This window comes from Branchiostoma floridae, chromosome 17, assembly GCF_000003815.2.
Source record: "Branchiostoma floridae strain S238N-H82 chromosome 17, Bfl_VNyyK, whole genome shotgun sequence".
In the NCBI taxonomy this organism is placed as follows: Eukaryota; Metazoa; Chordata; class Leptocardii; order Amphioxiformes; family Branchiostomatidae; genus Branchiostoma; species Branchiostoma floridae.
The window spans coordinates 13,118,826-13,133,729 of NC_049995.1; the positions used below are offsets into that span (position 1 = coordinate 13,118,826).

The 14,904-nt window shown below is 36.9% G+C and overlaps 1 protein-coding gene across 1 annotated transcript; it reads right to left on the reverse strand.

Moving 5' to 3' along the window:
• Positions 1-2,464: 2,464 nt before the first annotated feature.
• LOC118404295 (neuronal acetylcholine receptor subunit alpha-7-like) lies at positions 2,465-13,866 on the reverse strand. The gene is made up of 8 exons (XM_035803363.1): positions 13,728-13,866; positions 11,335-11,480; positions 10,754-10,798; positions 9,467-9,576; positions 7,526-7,724; positions 6,999-7,077; positions 6,049-6,303; positions 2,465-3,121 (listed from the first exon to the last, which is right to left on the reverse strand). Exons 1-8 carry the CDS (start codon positions 13,780-13,782, stop codon positions 2,565-2,567), a joined length of 1,446 nt encoding a protein of 481 aa, XP_035659256.1. The 5' UTR covers positions 13,783-13,866; the 3' UTR covers positions 2,465-2,564.
• Between the last annotated feature and the right edge of the window lie 1,038 nt (positions 13,867-14,904).

Consider the following 14,904-nt stretch of genomic DNA (forward strand, 5'->3'; position numbering starts at 1 on the left):
CCCTCAAACAAAGCAAAAATGGTAAACAGCATACGATTTATGTTATCTCTGTATTTGTTACACTTGTAGCGAACGTGATGTCACAGCTGGCATGATGGTTGTTTGAACTTGGGAGAATGTGACCTATGAACTTGTGCCTATAACATGATTAATCTGACAACGGAAAAATTAAAGCAACCTCCCATGTTTAATCATCCAATATTGTGGACAATACTTCGATGTAAGCCATGTAAATGTAAACTCAACATCAGTTTAAGTATGTCAGATTTGAATAATGTTTTATTAAGTTTTGTTATTTCATTAAAATGACATTCTAGAAATAACAGTGATAAAGTTTAACCTTGATCACATTAAGTCATCTATAATTTTCTTAATTAGCAAGGGAATGTTGGATCTCTGGGTACTAAGGGACGCCATACAGCATTTACTCAAGCGACTAATATTATTTTGGAAACGGTCAGATGTTCCAGAAAGTTTCTTGAGTAAATGCTTTCTAGCGTAAGGTAATATCCCTTTGAATGGATTTTCATTAAAAAAATGATAAGGAAACATGACGTACGTATCACAAGTTATGATGCTCAATCACATCACTTTGTAATCCTCTAAATTGAATTTTCTGTTAGAATTAGACGTGGTATGCTCAATCAAGCACTTTGCTTTGGTTATTGATTTTGTAAACTTAAAAAAATCTACGCACGTTTTACATATTAATATAACTATTAAGAGTACTGACCTTGAATAGATTAATTTGGGGGATGAAGAATACCGCACCGTTTTTCATTGATATGGATGCGAATTCTTTGCTGACTGTAAAATGTTTTGTGGCTATTAAAAGAAAGCATCGTCTAACTGAGTGTTGTCCGTGGCTGTTTTTGGTTCCACTCCACACTAGTTTTTAACTATATCGGTAAAGCTCGAGGAAAAGACAAGAAGAATACAACCAAGATAAGAGTTAAGTCGAAACAATGACGTCCTGATTCTGATTGACTTCCCAGTATGTAGACCTTCGTTGAAATAAGGTTGTACTTACATGGCCCAACGATGCAGGACTGACATAACTCGCTAGATGGCCAGACTGCCAAAGTATAGCATGATTTTTTGTGTATGAAAATAATCAAAATAATCATTGTCTTCCAGTACCTGTGTCATATCATGGTTTTTATTATTTAATTATTGAATTTACAGAATGAGATCTGAGACGTGTGGGCAACACGATAATACATTATTTACAAAGCCAAGACCTCCAGCAACACTTAAAACAAGCTATGAACTATAAGACATAAGCAAACAAAAAAAGTAAGTACACAAAGCATTCTGACACATTTTGGCCAGGTAGGGTGCATACAATTTAAAGGAGACACAATTCTAAACCACCGTATATTTGTTTTATGGATACAAGACCACACAATATTTCGTAATGACAGACATGATATAATCCAAATTTTCTAAAGAAATCCAATATAATAAATGGACAAATCGAGGTGTAAGGAAGTAAACTATGATGTAATTTATAGGTTTGTATTACAACGGCAGAGGACATGAGAACACCATTTGTCTTTCTGGTTATATACAGAACACAATACACGTATTGACAGCGTATATTACACTGAAAGGCGTAGTAAAATCTATGCTAACACTGTTAGACAGATTACAGACTAAAGCGTAACCCTCAGCAGATATAATACATTATGTTTTATTTTATTTATTTGAGGGAGACAGATTTTAATCGCATGTGCGTGTTTTAGACAACCTTTTTTTTTCATCTTCTGCACATGCAAATGTGTCTGAAGCATCGTCCTTTGCACGTGTTGACTAAATGTATCTATATATTACAAACACATTGTATTACATCTCATTGATTTGGTTTCCTTTCAATAACATCAAACAATTTACATAAGTTGTTATCATCTTATTATTTCATTTATTGCCAAAGACATGATCTGAATAAATATATTTCTTTCATTACCCAAGTCGCAAACGTCAGAGCAACCTTTCAGTTATTATGTTTAGTTCTATAATCTAAAAATATACATTGTAGCCTATGACTTCTGTGTCTGCATAAGACATAAGCATTTAACATTCTCCGGATGCATTTGGCTCCATATAATGCACTCTGATACATTGACTACAATATGTAAGGTTGCATATACTGCATGCATTTGGCATCTTTAAGCTGTAAGCAGTCTTTAGTGGTGAAATCAAGCACTCGATTTTAACTTGAAACATTGAATATTTTTCCATACAAAGTTGAATCTATCTTTATTATGATGAAACTTCCCTCAATCCAACAATATTTTTTTAACGAGCTTGTCTTTTAATACCGGTGTACCCCTGTCACAATATTCACGATTTTCGGGCGTATCGATGGATGATCGGCCATATTTAAGATCGACAGAGGGTTTCGTGTTTTTTTTTCACCTGAAAACCGTCCCTGTCACAAATAAATCATACTGTGTGCCTTGTGCAATAAAGTTGTGCAATTACAAATGTATTTCATAAACGAGTCTCGGGCGATTGCCACAGAATCGTCGTCCGATCGATTTTCGCCAAATGTGACAGGGGTATTACCAGTTAATGTTCGGAACTTGTGCGAACAGACAGACGCACGTCAGAACCGTGGCCAACGTAAACTGGATCATCAGCACTCGATCCATTACCTTGGCGACAATTTTCCACTCATTTGCCACGGCTTTTTCCGAATCTGCACGATGGAATCTTTCGTTTATTATGCAAATCTCTTTTCGGATTGACTGTAGAGCATCCAGTAGGTGGATATGCTGACCATTGTTTACAGCTGTCTCGTTCTTCGATTCTTTTCGGTTGTCGTCATCTTTTTGGATATCTTTTATCTCGAGGGAATCGACCTCATTACGTCTGAGCTGGTTTGGATCGAGTTTCAAAATGGCGACCGGGCTTTCAATCTGGTGGCCAAGATTCGTTCGTGTGTTTTCAGACTTGCGCACGTCCATGCGACAAATTCTCGCGAGATACGAGAGGACGAGAGTTCGGATCCATCCGGGGACTTTGGCGGTGTCGGCTGCGCAGTGGTGGATGTTGAGCACGGCGATGGTCATGATGGTAGACAGGCCCACCAACAGCATGGTCACGGTGTAGTACACCACTACATATGGGTGGAGGATATTAGAGCATGTTTAATTTCGTATACTTATCTACATGCCCACCAGCAACATCGCAACACCACTAAATAAGGGCAGAGGGTAATCCAAATTAAAGCAAATTAAATGCCGTATACTTAATATAAAGCGAGGAGAAGTTGAATTTATTCAGCAATAGTATCATTTTGTATTTGTGAACTGTATCTTTTCAACATGTCTTGTTGTGACCTGTACTTAGCCCGGTGTGGCAAAAATGTGCAATAAAGGTCTTCATTCATTCATTCATTCATTCATTCAATATCTACACTCAGTCTGTCTTTCGTAAATAGACTTCCCCTATGGCAGTCCTGGCTATGGAGTCAGTGAGTGGATGATATGATTGACTAAATGGAGAACTTGACTGTCTAACAAGCTATGTTAAGGTCAAGATGAATAAGATACAGTACCTAGTGATTCTAAGAACAATCGTTGTGATGTAAGGATGTGTGTGTGTGTGCATCTTCTCACGTCTGTGTATGTGTCTGTGTGTTAACACGACAATCTGATAAGACCTAAATGAATTGTATTGATATTTGACATGCGAGTAGGTATCGATAACACAGTTAAACCCCCTTAGCGCCTGGTCATGGTACAGCACCAGACCGTCTGAGTTTGACAAAGTAAGGTCACAATTTTTGGGTAAAATGCATTTGCACAAATAATCAATGTGATATATTACACTGTGCTGTATAGCTATATATGCAGAACCCAGTAAAAGATGATGATGTATAGCCTCTACTACTAAGTGTGCTGGATGTTAAGATACGATACAAATTGAATTACATTACATAATTTTATAATTGGAGCATTTGTCAATCTATGGAGCTAGCTCCATATAAAACATGGTGCCGTTAGGTCTTTATTAAGTTGGATATTAGTTTGACGAAGAAATATCCGAGGACCCGTGTGTTATAATCAAATTTCCATCTTGAGACATTTATTCCCTCGTTTTTCATTGCGCGGACCTTCAATATGTCATTTTCTATTTTATCGTTATACAATTTTGCTACAATCAATTCCAAAAGACTAAGCGTTGGTAACAGAGATGAAGTAAAACCCGCCATGATAATGTAATGGGATTGAACATTAGAGCAAGATTAATGTTGCAGCATTGTGTTACATAACTGAAAACTCAATATAAATTGGTTAGAGACTTTGACACAACGCAAGGCTTAACACAATCTCGACGAAAAATAGGTTAGCGTTGGCGTTGCTGATATTTAGATACACGTTTTGAGGTATACTGGCTTGTTAGTTGATAAGCAGTGAATGATCACCTATTTGAAAATGATGTTTCTGTAACAAGATTTCTGATTCCCTCAACCTTCTCTCTCTTTCTCATGTGATATTTCAATTCAGGAGACAACTTAACTGATTTCCCCGTACGGCTATGCCTAATGCAAATCTCGCAGATTTCACAATTACACATGCGCCAGTAGTAACGTGTTTTTTTACATGTTAGTCATGTTATGCTGTTATGTAACGTACGCTGTTATACTGCGTTGGCTTGTTAATTGATTAGCTGAATAATTATCTATTTGAAAATGCTGTTCTTGTAAAATGATTTCTGATTCCCTCAACGTTCTCTCTCTTTCTCAACTGATATTCAAAACTGATTTCCCCGTACGTCTATGCCTAATGCAAATCTCGTACATGTCAGAATTACTCATGCGCCAGTAGTAACGTGGTTCTTTACATGTTAGTCATGTTATTCTGTTATGTAACGTACGCCGGGGTAGAATATGGCACAACCGTACTCCTCTAGAACAAAGAGTCTGCCAATTTTGTACCTCAAACATGGTAGAAGATGAAGTGCACTTCACTGTTGATTGCGATATGTATGCGAATGATAGAAATACTCTATTTAGTTATATAGAAAGTAGATTCCCTCATTTTAGACACATGAGTAGCACTGACAAGTTTATATTTCTCATGCGTTTTGACAAACCGACAATAGCGAAACCCATACAGTCCTACATTTTCACTATTACCAAGAAGCGAGAAGAAGCCGAACTTTTGTGTTAGACTAGATTTGTGACACTTTTATGTATGTATATATCCTGACTTGTTGTGACCTGTACTTAGCCCGGTTGGGCAAAATTGTACAATAAAGGTCTTCATTCATTCATTCATTCATTATAATTGTTCCCAACGTAATGTACTTGTCGCAACCTGAATAAAGTCAAAGTCAAAGATCGTACTCTAACTGCCTTATGCGTCGCACGACGTGAATGGTACTAAGTCAAAGTCAATGTCGATTATGCTTTCAAGATTTGCTCAAGAAGGAGACTATTAGTTGTTCAATTAGTTACAAATTACATGGACCTTGCTGGTCTATTATGGAAAAATTGAGCCAACTTTTTTCCGAATCAGGAAAAAACAGATTAGATTATGATGAGATAAGACAGTAATGATTACATGCAGACATATAATGATCACATTAGAGTGGACAGTCCAGTTGTTTTACGTCATTGGACAGCAGTACTCACTGGGCTAAAAGTCCGGCCTGTCAGTTTTCCTTTTGCGTTACTTGATCAAGTGAACAAAACTGATTTCTACTGAATGCGATACTGTACGCTTGTTTTCAATTTTAATGAGAGAGTTGAAAGTATCAATATCGGTACGAGAGCAATGACTATTAACAATTAAACCTACACACACACACACACACACACAAACACACACACACACACACACACACACACACACACACACACACACACACACACACTCATATTATCGCCTTACCCATGTTTTAACCGATTTACTGTCTTTGAAAAAAAAAGAAAATGTTTCGATTGTTTTTTTTTAGATCCAAACAGATACTTAGTTGTTGTTGACAAAATAAAAATGAACATCTTACCCGTATTTTTTTAAAATACACCAAACCTACCTATCAATGGTACAGTCCGTGAAGTAGGCGGCATCCACTCCGACACCATCAGCAGGAACACTGAGTACGAGAGCAGGATGGTGATGCCCAGCCCGACTCGTTCCCCGGAATCGGACGGCAGGTAGAAGCCGAAGATGGCGAGCACAGACAGCAGGGCGCAGGGGGCCAGCAGGTTGGTGACGTAGAACAGGGATCGCCTCTGGATCTGGATCACATACGTCACTTCCGGGTAGTGTTCCGGGCAGCACTCGTAGACTGGAAGGGAATCAAATAGAAAAAAAAAACTGATTATCATAAGACTTCCATTAGTTCCTAAAACTTTGAAAGTACGACATGAGGGTGTAGATTGTATTGTGGGGGTACCGGGTGTCTGAAATTGCTACTGCTATACATTATACTTGGGGCAGAAGAAGAAAACAACTGTACACATGATCTTTAATATAATCTACTCACATTCATCACTCCAGTGAATAAAATAATGAAAAGAAAAACCTTCCACAAATTTATAAATTTCTAAAAGAACGATAAGATATCGTAGGCAGATTCAAGTGCATCATGAGTCTGATTTGAAGAGCTTTAACTTAATTTTTTTGTTAAACAGACTTTGAAGTATCAGACTTCACTACAATAACAGGCAACATCAGTGATGGCTGCATAAAACAACCTTGTTTGTTATTGCCATTATTCTTCCCCAAAAGAACATTTGGTCTATTTTGTGTGCCTCTTTTCCTGGGATTGGATTTTCAGCATCGTTACAGATGATATGTGGCCTATACAAATAATACCAATCATACTGATTTTACAACGTAAAGAGAAAAAGAAAACAAAGTACATGTATGTCACATTACAGTCAAAGCCTGGAACGTTATACATATTATAGTGGTTCACATATAGCATTACCATCCACTAATATATTTACTCAAATCTATATTTTTTTGGCTGTTGCCTACCTTGAACATGTCTCTCTACGTGAATCTCGACAAGTTTCCACTCGTCATTGTCCACATAGTACGACTTACTGGGTGGAACCTGATGAAAAACCAACAAAGGTTGAAAGTGTAAGTTGGTACTTTTGTAGTACAGACAGATAGTAAAATCTAATGACATTTACTAGAATAAACAAATCATGCATATACCTGTGGATGTGTATTTTTGTAGCCAATAACATCATATAATCATTCTATATATACTGCATCGTTTTTGTTAATGTTAAGATATCAACAATGTAAGATATATTGGTCGACTTAAGCTGAATTTAGATCTTGGTAGAGTCCTTTCAAGACACCATGCGGCATGCGGGATTGTCAACGATATCTTAGATATTTTAGATTTTCGAAACCATCAAATGTATATTGTAAACGATTACGAAGATTTGAAATGAATTCTAAACAGTGACAACAAACGCCCTTGCAGTTTCTTGGAATGGACTATAGTCTTTCTTTCAATCAATGTGTAAACTGGAAACTATTAAGCAAACCTCTTCATGCGTCAAATTGATCTCGTTTCCACTGTATGTCCATGACGCAAAGGTCAAAGTGCAATTCTGCTCATCGAAAGGAAAGTAGTACGTGTTGATGTGGCACGAGCTCTTGTACATCCGGGTCACCAGCCACGTGACCTGCCCGTCATGCCTCACGATGACGTTCGTTTCCGGTTGGTCATGATTCTTGCCAGCACTGTGAAAGAAAAAACACAAAGAAAAAAGAACATAAAAGGAAATCAGAAAAAAATAAAGCTTTATAATGATATGTTATATCTCTAAGGCTTATAAACTCCTCTTATACCTGTCTCTGCCTCTCTCTCTGTCTCTTTCTCTGTGTTCTACCGTCACTACGAAGGGATATATTAGGAACATATTATACCTGATATATTGGAAAAATATTCAACAGAATCAATTTTGTCTTTGACGAGGTACTTGAAAGCTAAATCAATTTCCTCTTCACCTTTGAAGACGGAGAAAAAGCAATAAATACACATCAGGAAAAATTAAATCGTGATAAGACGCATCCCACATGAAAGTAAAGAAGACTCCCACCAAAGACTTCGAGAAATCACGTTTCTGTCAGATCTTCCCACACAGTATCCTGTTTCAGAATCATTGCCTAATGGTAGTATAATGTTTTTGGAAATCATATGAGGAAGGCCGCGGGGCTTTCGTACTCATTGGGTTTCACATTCACACACTGTACGACAGAAAATAGATATCTTTTTAAGTCAATTTCTGTCAGATTTTCGCACAACCTCCTGTTTCTTCTGTTTCAGAATCATTGCTTTATAGTGGTATGATATTTTTTTTGAAATCATAAGAGAAAAATCGAAGGCCTTTGTACTAATTCGGTTTCACACACACTGTATGACAGAAAATAGATATTTTTTAAGTCAATTTCTGTCAGATCTTTGCATAGCCTCCTGTTTCTTCTGTTTAGAATCATTGCCTAATAGTGGTATCATGTTTTTGGAAATCATATGAGGAGGACCGCGGGGCTTTAGTACTCATTCGGTTACAGACACACACACACACACACACACGCACACACACACACACACACACACACACACACACACACACACACGCACACACACACACACACACACACACACACACACACACAGACATACACACACACACACACACACACACATACACATGACAGAAAAATACTTTAGAAATTATTTTGAAATCAGTCAGATCTTCCCACGACCTCCTGCTTCTTCTGTTTCAGAATCTGATTGCCTAATACTATGTTATCAGAAATCACAGAAGGAAGGCCGTGGAGTTTTGTTCTCATTGATCATAAATAACGCCAACAGCCTACGATATTGCGTGGGTAGTTTAGGCAGTAGCTATAAGCTATTCAAGCTCATCGAATTTCACACACACGCTGGACGATAGAGAAATTAATATAATTTTAAAGCGTGGTCCTTAGTGAAGTTGATATCATGTATTTGAGTTATCAAAATAACAAATCAATTTAGTTATAAGAAAAGCAGATAGGATAATCACATGGTACCGCCAGTGCCTCTATTTTACAATGAAATGGATGAGCCACAGATACGCGCGGCAGCGAAAACTGCTAGGTCCGTGGCACAAAGAGTCTACATCAGAAATGAAAAGATCTTTTTATATAACTTAAAGTCTTAGCGGCAAATTTTACATTTTTTTTCTATATTCATATCCACTAGATTCGACTTACAAGAATTTTAAACTCAATCACTCAGTGTTCTGGACACGTAGCTCCTCTTATTTATGATTGCATCAACGGTTCAAAGGTTGTCAGAAGCTGATATCGTCCCCCGCCTAGAGCAGTTACTGTCAATCCGAGATAACTTAAACCAGATGGGCCAGGATCCCAATTTGTGGTGGGACCTGGTCCTCACACTAATATTCGAACTCAGATGAACTTTCATCCATGCTTACCTGTTAGTTAGAACGATGTCCGGTACCCAGACCGAGGAGGAAGGGATGTTGATGAAGGTCATGCCGTCGTAGTCTTCGGGGTTCCATTTCAAGTCGTCGTCCTTCCAGTACTGGTTTTGACCCCAAAAATGTACGTGCATGAATTTTCAGACTATTGAAGCAGATTTTCAATAACGATTACCGTATAGAATAGGAAAATAAAGGATGCACCAGCAAACAATGAGAAAGACTCAATAAAGATACTTAGAAGGCTTTGTCACATTATATCTTAAAACAGTTCATTTATGCCAGATTTAGTGCCCATGCATATACGAAATTAGCTTCCAACAGGACAGTTTAAATGTCTTATTTTCCTTCTTAATCTACAATATTCTATACTATATGTGGCAGAATTTAGACAGCCGTGTAGATTCTCGTCAAAACCATTAAGTGCATGCACGTGTCTATCTCAACTTTTGACTGGACGTTTCCCTATATGGAATATGAGTGATTTCCAGACACTTTGTCTACAGAGAGTTTTTATCCGCCATTTACGATGAGTTGTTAATGTCAAGAAGAAGCTTTTAGCCATTTAAAAGAGTGCATGAAATTCTGAATGATGATACAACCAATAGACAACCACTCAGTCACATAGAAAATCTAACAACAAAGTATAATGTTCCATTAGTAGAAATACAGCAGAGACGTTTTAGTTTAGCTCCATAGATAAGATAGAAAGATAACTAATTGAATGCCTGATAGTATGCACTTAGAAGTTCCATTAGTTACCATTATTGCTGACATGCATACAGAAGAGTAGCAAGTGTTTTGTTTCAAAGATAAAAAAGATAGTGGACGAAGGCAGATACAGATAACTAATTGACCACCATGTTTCAATTAAACTAAGGAAGTAACATGATAAGTATGCCCGACAGTATGCACTTAGAAGCCCCAATATTGACAGGCATACATCAGAAAAACTACAAGTGTTTGTTCCAAGGATAAGAAGCTAGTGGGCAAACACAGATACAGATAAATAATTGACCACCAAAGTAGGTAACTAAGTACCACAGTTTGATGTTCCATTAACTCAAGTCTGCCTTAATCCGTGGGGTAACCTTGATTCGTTGTTTGAAAAAAGGGTATTTAGAGATTTCACGTCAACGACGTGGGTTTTAAATGTCAAAATATTGCAATGTGAAACTTGAAAGGCTTTGAAACTACCTTCCATCGACTTAACGATACGCGCCGATTTTTTATATACAACGGATATAGGTTACCCTATGAATAAAGAGGAACTAACGTTACCTGTCTCTGCCAGATGTCACTGGTTAGAATCTGGTTCTTCTCATCCTATGATGAAAGAAAAAAACAAAAGTTGCACTTGCTGTAATACCACGTGCTTCCATCAATAGGTACATTCACACGCAATCATTTTTCATTGGGATGATAAGGTAGTGAGATTTAGGTTTGGTGTTAATGATAAACTATTCATTATATAAAATAAGTAGTATATAAGTGCTGATAAAGCATATTCTATTCTACAGATAAAGTATAGTCAAACGACAGACAATAATTGATTATACTTACCATACTTACACCTATCTGGTCTACATTGGTATTAATGATGAACTATATATACAGCATTCTAAAACTTATATGGATGTTCTGTTCTTAAATTCTGGCACATTCTATTCTACAAGAAAAAAGGGCAAACGACAGACGATAATTGGAAATGCTTGGTGAAATGCGGCAAAGAATATTTTGCAAAAGGTCTTACAAATTACTAGTACATTCAATACATTGACCCAACTGGTCTACAATATGCAGGAAATCAGTATAGTCTTTGGATATCTATTGGCTACAAAGATAATCATGACCACACCTACCAGGTTAATGATTTGCCGAAAGTCCACTCCCAGCTTCAAGGGCGTTGGCTGGGAGTAGTTAGCAACAGGCCGGATGCCTCTCTGGTAGTTCTTCATCAGTTCCGCCAGAAGCTTCTTCCCCTCAAACAATGGCTCCACTCGGTGAACTTTATTCAAAGTAAAATTAAGACAACGGCAATGTTCTTAGATTGTGTAAAAGTTGTAAAAGGATGTTATCATTTAGTTACTGGAACATCCCCCTATGGTATGAACAAACGACAGCATACGACACCAAAATTTGAAGAATAAAAAGGGATTAACCCTATTCAGACGGGCTTTTTTGGTCATCCCTGGACCGGGGGGGGGGGGCTTTTGAGGCCCTCCACTTCTAAGTCCTATAACTCTAAAACGACGTGCCGTAGGGCCACCAAATTTTCAGGACATGATTTCGACATAATATCTGACAAGTATGTGACGTTTGACGTTACGTTGACGTAAGATGACGTAATTATGACGTCATTAATTTGATTACATTGGCCAAACCCATGAAAAATGGGTATTCTCAGAAAACTTCAAGTTATGCTGCAAAAATGTAACAACAAGTGCAGATAACAGAATAATAATGTTTATTACGACTTGCGTTGCCAATAGCAACATCAATGACGTCAATATGACGTCATAAAATGACGTAATGCACATCTAAGATACGAGTTGGGCTCCGCCATATTATATCCACCACCTTGAATTTTTAAAAATACTTTTTTTGCAACAACTAATCACAAAGGGCAATGGACATAGACTAAATTCATTCATTTAGATGGTTTTTGATGAAAAAATACCAGGTAGTTGCAAATTTTAAGGGATAATTAGCTTGTTTTTCTTGATCTGGCCATTCCGTCCGCCATCTTGGATTTTGGGCTGATGACGTCATCAAATTAGCATAATTTATGCATATATAATTATGAAAGATATGCTGAATAATATAAGATTTTATTTATGCAACAAAATCACAGTAATATAGCAAATAAATTTGAAAAACACATTGTTAGAACCAAAAATAGTGATTTTTGGCAAAACTGCCTGTCAACAAACGGTTGCCATGGCAACAAGAAAAAATGGAAAATTTGTCAAACTTCGTAGAATTGTTGCCAACAATATTTTAGGAAAACTCACTAAATTTGGTGGCTCTAGCGTAAGCCGTTCTGGCGTTATAGGACATCGAAGTTAGCGCGGGCCTCAAAAGCCCCCCCCGGTCTGAATAGGGTTAAAGCAAAACATAAGAATGTTAGATCAACCTTATTAGAAATTCAGGACGTCATTAGATACAGGCTTGGGGCAATTCCTCAAATGTTTACTAGTTGAACTTCAATGAAAAATATTATTTCAAAGCATTACTTCAATGTAATTACTACATCAAGCTACATGTATTTGGAAAATCTGTTCGATCCATGTGACATTCGACCCAAATTTCTAACGCCCACAGAATTGAAAAGTTGAGAATGACATTATCTTATTCATCATGTTACTTTAAGTTAACACCATTTCAAATCAAACCTACTCGTAACAAAGGTGAACCTATCGAAGACATGACGAATGTCCTGCAATTGGTATGCTGTATAATGCTAGATCTATTTAGCATTCAGCCGGCAAAATTGAAAAGTTAAAAATGACATTGTCTTATTTAGTACTTCACTTAACACAATTTCGACTCAAATCTACTCGTAACAAAGGTGACATTTTTGAAGACTTGGCTCATGTCTTGTAAATTGGTATGCTTCGAGCGATTCGCTTTTTTTGGCATGCAACCCATTTCCTAACGCCCGCAAAATGAAAAGCTAAAAACGATTGTCTTATTTATCAGGTTACTTATATAGTAACTCAATTTCCACTCAAATTTACTCGTTGCAAAAGTTAAGCTATTGAAGACGTGAAGAGTTATATCGGTGCATTCTGTGTACATGATTTTGCTGTGAAATGTTCAATCTATTTGACATTCAACCTGTTTTCTTACGCAAAATTGAAAAGATAGAAATTACATAATCTTCTTTATGGCTTAACACTATTTTGACTCATTTACTGGAAACAAAGGTGAAGTTATTTAAGACATGTCAAGTCAATTAGATAAGATCCAAGATAAACGATCAATGCTTTTGGAACATGTTGATGATATCTACTTTCTAAGATATACACAACTGAAAACATAATTTTTTTGGCGACGATAATCACTTTAAAACTATAAAACTGTTAAGTTCTATGTCACGGCTTATATCCTCCAAATATTAAACGTTGAGATGCCTGTATCATGGGAAGAATATTACGTAGGCCATGTGCGTTTCAAACGATTTAACTGTGATCTATAAATATCCAGAAACAGTCCCTCATAAAACTGTTTACCAAAAATGGCAATATCTTACCATAAATGATGATGAGACCAAGACTGAAGAACAGGCGATTCACGCAGAGCATCATTTGGTTCCTCTGACGTAAGAGCTCAATCCACCCTTCCTCGGCGTCTCTACTCACGGTTTAGTCTCCACTACTGCGCATCCTGTAACGCGGATGAGCAAGATATGAAGAGATATGCTGTGATAGGGGTGTTTGTTGGTACGGAAGTGTTAGAACTGTGCTCTAAGCGATGCCTAGCGTAGGAAGCCAGCCAAGAAGATCAATGAATAGGTCGTGAGAAAATTTCCTCTGATGACCTCAAGTGAAGATGTCATCTTTTGATAGGACATAAAAGAGTTTTCTTTCACACAACCAGTTTTTCTCACGTACCTGCTGACGTTTCAATATCTGTCAGATATCTATCTCAGAGCTTCTGGTTGTATAAAGTAAAACTATTATGTCCTATGATCTACCAATCTGATGAAATTATTTTCGGAAGTCATCATTTGACGTTTAGATAATTGTCGTAAGAAGCAATTTACCAGATGATTCACTACATGTGCACAATTAATGTCACAGACTTCACTTTATTTATTATAAATAAATGGAGGCAAACTCTTTAGGTATGATTTTGAAGGCAAAATCATATCAACAATATAATTCTTATTGGGTTCTTATCTCTTGCCACAGGTCATTATAACAGTAATGTGGTTATACCACCGAGCAGGGGAGTTCATCAGCACTAATTATATCCAGAACAGAGACACGAGCAATTTTTTACGTAAGTGCAATTTACTAAAGCTAACGCTTGTGTACAGGGTTTAATAATGGAGAAAATGTTGTGAAATATATTTTTATTTCTAAAAACAACTACAAGTAATTTATCTTTGCAATATCACATATTGAGTAACCACATTGCAAAATAGACAGGCTGGTTTAAAAAGAAATGCCTAAATGACATCATCCATATGTAAATTTTATTTTTATTTCATTAAACGCTCTTAATAAACAGGTGAATTCTCTACTCCTTGAACATTTTGCTTACAAGAAATTCAATAGCAAACCTAATGTTGGCAACTTTGATGGCTGAACAAAAAGAAAGCATCTCCATTGTTACCAGATAACTCACAATACAGGCAACAGCAACGTGGCAGACTTAACTTTATTCATCAGAAATACATTTAAACCTTTTTAAGCATGTCACTG